General features: G+C 37.4%; 1 protein-coding gene across 5 annotated transcripts in view; it reads left to right on the forward strand.

Annotated features, from left to right (window-relative positions):
- The first annotated feature begins 546 nt into the window (after positions 1-546).
- The window catches only part of LOC107694196 (guanine nucleotide-binding protein G(i) subunit alpha-1-like), a 29,852-nt gene continuing 20,346 nt past the window's right edge, over positions 547-10,052 (forward strand). For 4 of the 5 annotated variants that reach the window (XM_016493835.1, XM_016493834.1, XM_016493837.1 and 1 more), the window contains exon 1: positions 547-954. In XM_016493835.1, coding sequence (XP_016349321.1) covers positions 804-954 — 151 coding nt within the window. In that variant the 5' untranslated portion in view covers positions 547-803. The remainder of the gene's footprint in view (positions 955-10,052) is intronic. The other variant, XM_016493833.1, reaches the window with a different exon arrangement.

The raw sequence follows: 10,052 nt of genomic DNA on the forward strand, positions 1-10,052 counted from the left end.
TAGAAAACGAAGCGTTTGAGAGAGGCGGGGCATAGAGGACCTACAATAATGTACAGTATTTGAAAAATAATGTGTTTTTTGAACATTAAAGCATGTCAACATATTCTGTTACACCAAATACACAAAATAATGATCTTTAAAAAAGCATCATATGACCCCTTTAACAGCTGACAGCTATTCAACCTAATTCATTACATACCTTTCTATCAAAGTAATCTGACATTATCAAGATGAATTTGTTCTGACACAGATTAACTCCGAGTTCTTGTCATATTTTATTACCATTTTCTAAACTATAGCGAATGAACTGTGATAATGTGAGAAATGTTGAAGGTGTCTGAATACATTTTGGTTTGCCTGGGTAGGATAAACCCCCCAGAAATGGATTTAATAGCTCCCATTCATCCTGTGAGTCTGTTTGAAGCTGGACACAGGCCAGAAGAGCCTCGAAGAGATGCTCGCCTGCATCATTCATGTCCTCCTTTACTGCTGATGCTGAGGCCAAGCGCGCGTCCCCCCCTCGACACGTGAACGCGCCTGCATGCACGCGAACAGGAAGCAGCGCGCGCCCGTCAACACTGACGCGCTGGGGAACGGATCGCGACGCGTCTACGGACCTGTTTTCATCCCTTTGAAGGGATTTACGGTAAAATAACGGGGGCTAACGGAGCAGTCTTGATCAAACGAGGCAAGAGCCAGACCTTGTCCTCTGTCTTTTGATTTTCAAGACCCTCTTTTGCGCTCGGTTCTTGGTTTTCTTGTCTAAAGAAGGGCGTGTGGTTTTCCGGAGAGCGAGCTGGTGCATGCTGATTGAAACGGTTCGGATCGTCGCGAGGATGGGCTGCACGTTAAGCACGGAGGATAAGGCGGCAGTGGAGAGGAGTAAAATGATCGACAGAAACCTGAGAGATGACGGAGAGAAAGCGGCCAGAGAGGTCAAACTCCTGCTGCTCGGTAAGAAACAATAATGAGAGACCTAAACTGTCCCGTTTCTTTGTTATAACTGCATTACACAGTCACTAAAACTGTATTACGCTCTAGTTACCGTTAAAAAAAAGTGACGGAAAGTTTGGTTGTGCATTAATGGTTAAGTTACTCTTTTGATGTCCACCCTTTAGGCTACTCAACCCGTTAGCTTTTATAGTTTTATTATGTTTATATTGCTTTATATGTTTCATAACTGTCGAAATAGTCAACGTTTTACTTTGGTCAGAATTATTATAAATGATTAATAATAGAACATTTGGAATGAAGGAGTTATTGATCGTTCCAAATGGGCTAAATGGCCACAAAGTAACAGAGCTGTCGCAATGCACTCAATACAAACCCATACACACACTATGCGATGCACTTGATGCTAAAAGGAGAGCTTTAAAGGGGTCATATGATGCTTTTTTAAAGATCATTATTTTGTGTATTTGGTGTAACAGAATACGTTGACATGCTTTAATGTTCAAAAAACACATTATTTTTTAAATACTGTACATTATTGTAGGTCCTCTATGCCCCGCCTCTCTCAAACGCTTCGTTTTCTACAAAGTCCCTCCTTCCGACAAGCACAGTCTGCTCTGATTGGCCAGCTGACCCAGTGCATTGTGATTGGCCGAACACCACACGCACGTATCGGAAATGTAATGCCCCTTACCATAATCGCCAGCTTCATCTTTCAGGAAATGCAGTTTTTGAAGGGTCCTTTGGTAATGAGCTGCTGCGGTGATGATGGTTTTATATGTAGGAGGGGTCTGACAATGGCGACCTGTTGCTTCATTCTGCTCTTATTGTGAAATGATGGTAGATTTGATCATGATGTCTCATGCAATTGAGCATCTGTGAGTTTCCTGAAATGTCACATGTGTTTAAATCAGCACACGTAGACGTGTGATAGATTAAATAAACATTTGAGATAAACAGCATCTATCATGGTTCATGATAGATGAAGGCAAGTCTTGTGTTTAAATGGGGTGTATTTGTGGGTGACTTCTGGACTGCTGTGGCAAACCCTAATCCATACCCAGAACTAACCAGTCCCCTTAAATCTAACTGTCTGTCCCAACTAATCATAAACTCTACCCATAACTATCCAACTCTAGCCTATGAATCAACAATAAGGACTGTGAGAGACTTTTCAGCCAGTTAGCCTTCCATCTTGGACCAGAATTTTGATCACATAAATTATATAATCAGCTAACACAAATCATTTTCCCTTTGAAAAAACAACAACACATTTACATGTTTGAAAAATGTACAGCAATACATTTGTATATTTTTACAATATTAAATGATGAATGTGAAACTGAAGAAGTTTAAATTTGAAAATGCAGCATTTATATGTCTGAAAAATGTCCATTAATACATATTTTATATATTTAAAATAAATAGTAAATAAATGTAAAAGTTACAAGTTCAGATTTGGAAAATGTAGCTGTCACTGGTACAAAACAACATATAGAGTAAAATTCAATTGTATAAAACATATTATTTTTCTGAACTACTCACAAAAAACCTTACTGTTAAGTCTTGGTAGTCTGTATCTGTAAATATCCAACCCTAATCCTGATCTATAACTACTAACACCAGCCCTCATTATTCATAAGCTGTTTACTTTTATGAGCAATTTATTAGTTTTCTGCTATAAAATATTAGTTTAGTAAAAGGCCTTTTTATGAATTAGGGATAAAATAGAAGCATGGTTTATGACAGTCAGGCTAGCATAATAGAAACAACTGAATTAAATGAAACATTTATTTGTTTTCATCTCTTAGCACAATACACATAATTCAGCCGATAGTAGTGTGATGTATTTAAGGCCTACAAGATAATAGTTTTCCACTCCTGTGTGAGCGTGAAAAGGCAAAAAAGATGGCTAGATATCATACTGACGCCAGACAACGGATACATCATTTGCGTTTCTCACAGTGCGTGTCTGTTGCATTAATCTGTCATTTTATGTTCAAGCCGTACTGTCTGAAGTCATCCTGACCTCAGTATACACTGCTTCCACCGAGATGTTAGCGAGATGGTATCTCAAATGCTGCCACTCGTCTCCAGGCAACACGCAGACGCACACAGACACACAAACTCAATGTGTTCAAATTACCCATAACAGTGGCACAATGGAGTCTGGTGAAAGGAAGGAACCAACACACACACACACACACACACACACACACACACACACTCGCTCTCTTTCTCTCTCTCTCAGATCATTAAATATGGAGAGCCTCTTTGGCTTGCTGAAATGACCAGCACATGGAGGGTTTGGTGACTTCATGTGTTTGTCTAAAACACAACTGTACCAGGCACTGGGTCGTAGTGAAGCCTGTGAATATCTCGCTAGGGTTCGTTGACACCTGGCGTGGTTTAGTAGCCAGAACACTCACACGATGAAGCAATCGCTCAACGTGCCGAATGTTTGGCCGTAATATGCTGTAATATGAGCATTTCAATAAGTGGTTCAACTGTGATAAGATCCAATAATATTTTAAATCTAATCCATTAGAAAACAAAGAAGCCGTTTTTTATTTTTCATAGCAAGATATGAGATTTTTTTGGCCAGTAATCGTGTAGATTTATATGAAAGTAATTCATCATACATAGCACATTTGCGGTGAAGCGAATATGATTTTCTTTTAGTGTCAATTCTCATATCTAAAAAGATGGTCAATGGTGAATATATTGTTGATTACGTAGCTCTTTGGAATATTTGATACTGATTGGTCAGTGTTTGCATTCTTTGGTGGAATATTTTAAATATTCTTTCTCACATAATAAAAAAAAAAATAGTTAAATTGGTAACACATTAGAATAGGGACCAATTCTCACTATTAACTAGCATGCCTATTATTAAGGTATTAGCTGTTTATTAGAACTTATAAAGCACATATTCTGTATGACCATATTCTACATCCCTACACCATTAAATTATTATTAGTATTTAATCATAATTTAAAAGTAATGAGCAGGGTAACACATTTTCAGTTGGTTATCACAAAATAAGCAAATAAAATGTTTTGCGATATTGATCGGCTGACTGTTTATTATAATTTATATGTAGGTTAAATTATATAATCTGGTGATCAGTGATGATCAGTTTATTTAGACAATATTTTCTCAAAATGTACTCAAAATATTTGAAAACAAAAACACATTATCCTAATCCTATTTAAAAAAACAGAGGTTAGTCCATTAACAAGGCTGGATGTTTACAGAAAATTTAAATTACTGTTCAGAAGCCAAGTGAGTACAGCTTTTGGTGGATGATTTTGGCTGAAAATATCAAATTAGCCAAATGCTGACCGATTCATTTTTTTGGCTGATATGTATCAGTCTATCACCAATCTCCTCCAGTGATTTTTTTCCATTTGGTGTTTGGGTTGATTTTCATTAGATGTTGTTTTCGCAGCTTTTGGCAGGAAATGGCTAGTGTTTGTGCACCATAGAGATCGGGGTGTGGTGTGTTGCGGATCATAACCTGAAGCTTGTGTGTGATAATAACCCAACTGATTGCTGGACAGCTGGTCTCAGCGGAGGTGTGTGTGTCGTGTTTGGAGCTACGGGGGTGAAAACAAATTGACTGGGCCTAATGTAGCAGCACTAATGTCTGTAAACCATGTAAACCTCAGACCATCTCTCTCTTGATCACACACACACACACACTGCAGTGATGCATCACCATACCCTTAAATATCTCCTTTAATGAAAAACACAAGGAATCGAGAAGAGTCTATGAGTCATGGAAAAGCTTTTTCAACTTGGTAATTTTGCAAAGTTAGTGTATGGTGTTATTATCTGTTATAGAGTAGTTAAGCCTATATGTGTGGGTGAGTGAAAACATAGATCGCCTTTTGGCACGTCACGGTTTGAGGGATTTTAAGAGGCTTTGATGTGCATACCGTTCAAATTCCAATGATGTCATCGGAGGGAAAGTTCAGAGGTCAGTTCAATAAATTAACATCACAAAGCACGTCAACACTACAACATATGAGTGTTTTGCACTTGTGCACTATTGTAATGCTTTTAAAGTCAGCACAAAATCTAAATCGACCCTATGTTTACTTTATTTGTTCCATCAAACACAAAAGGAAATGTTTTAAATGAATGTCAGTGACATTTATTTCCACAAAATGAAAGTGAATGATGACTATCTTTCTTTCTGCCTGACATTTCATTTTATGTTCACTTTTTCTGAACTCTGAATAGAATTTCTTATTTGGCTGGTGCCCATTTTGTAGGGCTAAGAATATAAGCATATTCATTTGTTTGAGCATTGTGTACTGTGTGATACATAAAAAAAAACAAAAAACAACATGACTTTCAAATATAAAGGTTAAATGACTGTGCTAATTTTATTCTTAGAAATTGGAAATTCATTGTGATTAATCAAATAACACATTTTAAGAATAAAAACATATTGTTTACAAAGAATTTAAAAAAAAAAAATTAATTTATAATTTAATTAATTGGCATCCCTACCTGTGATACTGGCCTCGATGATACTTATCTTATCAAAAGTATAGGCCTATTAAAAATAAGTATATTATTAAACATGCTTCGTTTATTTTGATTGTACATTCATTTGGGAGTCAGCGTGTAAATATACACTAGAGGTCGACCGATACGGGTTTTTCACTGGCCGATGCCGACATTTAGAAATCAGGGCAGCCGATGGCCGATATATGATGGTGATTTTTTTGGCTGATATTTTGGCCGATTTTCTTTTTTTTCCCTTCATCTCATAAAAGTGAGTTTGAGTAAATTATTATTGCACGGTACAAGGTAGTAATAGTAGTAGTAGCCTAATTCAGAGTGATAATACATGGCTCAAAACTTAAGCACCTTCTCAAAACAGTTCTGAAGAATGCTTTTTGTTTATGTTTGCTGACAGACACCAGTGTTTCCCAAAGACTGCAAATTAATTCTCTGCCAGCAGGAGGCGCTGATGGAGCGGGAGATATAGCGGTTTCCCCGGTAACGGCTGTAATCAAATAAGCACTGCGCTCACAAACGCTACTTTATCAGTATAAACTCCTACCCCTAAATGAATCGCGATTTGTTTAGCATCTCAACTGATTTGAATCGTCACATATTTTAATCGATTTTCAACCGGCTCGCGGTTAATCGTTACATCCCTATTTATCAGGCATTACAGGAAAGACGAAATGAAAATAACACCGAAGCTTTTCTGAAGACGGTCGGTTCTTTTCAAAGATACATTCATATAAAAACACCAGCGCTGCATTTTAATTTTGAAACGTGCAGTGCTCAGTTTATTCAACGAAGTAATAACTCAATGTATGGGAAACACTGGACACTGCTATAAGTCAAATGGCCAAGTTATAACAAAAATAGTTCACACATATTACACAGCCCGCTGCTCACAACTGCTTGAGAGTGCACTGGCCACGAGCGATGACATCGTGGATGCTATTGTCAGACCTACACACACATTTTATGAGGAAAGTTAACGTGCATGTTATAATCAGCCCAGAAGTTAAGTCTGAATTGCATGTGTTTCTACTTTCACATGCAACTGACTTGTTGCACTTATGAATATAACTTTCTGGCATCAATTCTAGTATGGTAAAACGTAATTACGCTTTCGAAACGGTCTGTTTTGCCCTGCCATCATTAGCTGAAGCTGTGTGTGAACAAGAAGTGGCTGTAGAGCTTCTCCATCTCTCACGCAGCCAGAGATTCTCCAGTGTTCCGCAACAACGCTTAGCTGCCCACAGATGCGCCTGCCTATAAATCCACCTAATTTGCAGCACAATCGGCCGATGCCGATTAATTAAAAAATGCCAAAAATTGGCCGGCCGATTAATATACACTATTTATTATTACAAGTTTTACTGTTAGGTGTGATTGATTGCACCTAACATGATTAATTACAGAAAACTGTGATTAATTACATCAAAGTTTTAGTTGATTTACTTCCCATTTAGGCATTCTAAGCTACTGTAATGCAGTCTTTGTAAAATCACTTTTAAGTAATTTTTTTTTTCTCTTTGAAAATCCAGTTTAAAAAGCCATCACATTTTGACTTTAAGGTTAACCCAAACCCTGCGAAAGAGAATTATCAAGTTTCTAAATTAAAAAGCCAAAGAATTCCTGTGAGCGTTAGCTGTTTGATGAGTCCGTGTGTTTTGTGAGATGTGAATTCAATAGATGATGTGTTGGGAATACCAAATGAGATTGTTAATCCTCATTAGGTGTTTACGTGCTCAAATTAGTGTGCGCGTCATGATTTTATTGGGCTCCAAAAGAACAAACTGTTCATCTCGGGTCATCTAAGAAACTCTTTGTCTCAGAAATGCGTGTGTATGCGTCTGCGTAGCTCTGTCTTTCTCGCTGTCATTCCCCTAGATGGGTACATTGATAAGTCCCTCTGGGCTACAGGCCTCTGTGGTGAGACATAATTAAAATAATGTGTCCTCTCTGTTGCTGTTCTCTTCCTTCTGAAGGAGTCTCTCCAATTACAGGTGTCTGCTCATCTACATCCCTGCCAGGTCAAATGTTTACATTGAGCTGTTACCAAAAGTAATAGAGTAGCTACAGTAGAGTGTGCTTTGGGATTTAAAGGAGAAGTGTCATTTTCCCCCCCATTTAATTATTATTATTATTATTTTTATCCAAGTCAGCTGTTTGTAGGTTGACTTGTAAAGAATGTAAACACCATGGCTCTGTGGTGCTTTCAAAATGTCACTGTTTGTTTAAGCAGTAAACTTATGATTTAACCAATGGTGTGTTTTCACAAATGCTAAATTAAGAATTTTAAATAAAATGTATAATTCTGTGTTTACATAAACCAATTTGAAATGTATAATTTTAACTAAGTATTTTAAAATTGCATTAATATGCATTTTTCACATTATTGTCCATCAAATGTTGTTTTCTTTACAAAAACAATCAATAACTAAAAAAATACAGTTATTATAAATGTATTAGAAAATCCAAGATCATACATTTATAAACATTCCATATATGTCAAAATTTTAACTGATGCTACAAAGATTGTGACATCATTTATGCAATTTCAATGAAACCTCATTTGTGTCTGCCAGTTAAATAATTTTGATCGCACTTTATTTTAAGGTCCAATTCTCGCTATTAACAAACCACTAACTATGACATTTGCCTCAGTAAACTCCTAATTTGCTGCTTATTAATAGTTCGTAAGGTAGTTGTTAAGTTTAGGTATTTGGTAGGATTAGGGATGTAGAATATGGTCATGTAGAATATGTGCTTTATACGTTCTAAGAAACAGCCAATATGTTAATAACAGGCATGCTAATAAGCAACTAGTTAATAATGAAAATTGTTCCCTATTCTAAAGTGTTGCCATAAATTTACTTAGTTAACTAGTATCAAAATTGACAGGCACAATCTGAAACCAAGAAAATCATCACAGACAATCTAAGTTTGCAGTACATATACACAATTTTTTTTAAAGATATAGAGCTGACCCAATAGGGAAAGTGACAGTTCCATTAACCTACCCAAAATAAAAAAAATGTTTTGTTAATTTTTAGGTAATTTTTTTTCTTGTTAACATCTTTACAAAATTGCCAGTGAAAATTCTATCTTGAAATGCTAACAGATCTCACCTGCAAAAACAAGATGTGAAAATGTATCTGCATGTAAGGTTCATTAGAAGGGCTTGAAGTGTGTAATGTAATACGGAGCGTGTGTTTGCTGTAATCCAGTAAGACTGGGCAGTGTGACATAGCATTGCATTAGAGTTGTCACATGGTGTCAGTGTGTTGAGACACGTTGGAGTTGTGTTTCACAGATAGGGCAGTGATGCAAGTCGGTTATCGATTGCTAAATGTACAAAAATGGGGAGAGGGATCCTCTGTGGTCCAGAAAGAAGTAGTCATTATGTCAGCGGTTCCCCCTCAGAATGAATATTCTGTCATCATTTACTCACCCTCATGTTGTTCCAAACCTGTATGAGTTTCTTTCTTCTGTTGCACACAAAATAAGATATTGTGAAGAATGCTGGTAGCCATTGACTTCTATAGTATGGAAAACCAACAGCAACTGTTTGGTTACCAGCATTCTTCAAAATATATTTTTTTGTGTTCAACATTAGACATTTATGCCTATACAGGTTTTAAAAAATATGAAGGTGATTAAATGTTGCTAGAATTTGTATTTAAGGAAAGTTTGTGGATGGAATATGGCAATTGTGAAGCGTCACAAACTTGAGGCCCGCACTGCTATCAGTTATTAAGATTAGAGCCCGACCGATATATCGTTTAGCCGATATTATCGGCCGATATGAGCCTGTCGCCGATATATCAGTATCGGTGAATATGCTGCTGATATGAACATTTTTTTTACAAAACATGTAACGCAGATTAAATGCTTCTGAATAGTGGTTGACCGATATGGGTTTTTTGACAGCCGATGCCGATATCTTGGAAAGCAGGGAGCCCGATGGCCAATATAAAGTCCGATATAATTTTATTATGGTGTAATTACTTAGTTTGTCCAGCAGAGCGCACTCCATTGTTTGCTACTGGCGACCCAGGTCAGTGTAGTGTAGAGATGCGCGGATGAGCTCAAACTTCACCCGAGTCCGCTGCTTCAGATTATCCGCCTGCCACCCACCCGCACCTATATTTGATCGTCACATTACAATGATTCTAATTCTTAGTTTTGCATGATGATATGATGAATGGATGGTTAAATTTTAACAGCAGATTCAGTGACGTTAGAGACTAGAGCTGATCTGCGCATCACGGCACGCGTCTGCGGCACATCAAAGCCTGTGTTACGGCCACCGGAGCTGATCACGGCCACTCAGTCAATGCTGGTGTTTATACTGGCCGCACTGCGGCCCAGAACTCATGCTTATCACATCGGTCACATCGCGTGGCGCGACAAAATATAATAGAATTCTATTGAATAGAATGGAATAGAATTCGCTCACGTCCGGTGTAGAATAGAACCCATTATAATGAGTGATGTTGTCTACGCTGGATGCAGTAAACTGATGCCTCGTTCTAGTTATGACGTGCTGACACAAAGTTCAAATGATTTTCAACGGT

This window comes from Sinocyclocheilus anshuiensis, unplaced genomic scaffold, assembly GCF_001515605.1.
Source record: "Sinocyclocheilus anshuiensis isolate Anshui unplaced genomic scaffold, SAMN03320099.WGS_v1.1 scaffold1003, whole genome shotgun sequence".
Lineage (NCBI taxonomy): Eukaryota > Metazoa > Chordata > Actinopteri > Cypriniformes > Cyprinidae > Sinocyclocheilus > Sinocyclocheilus anshuiensis.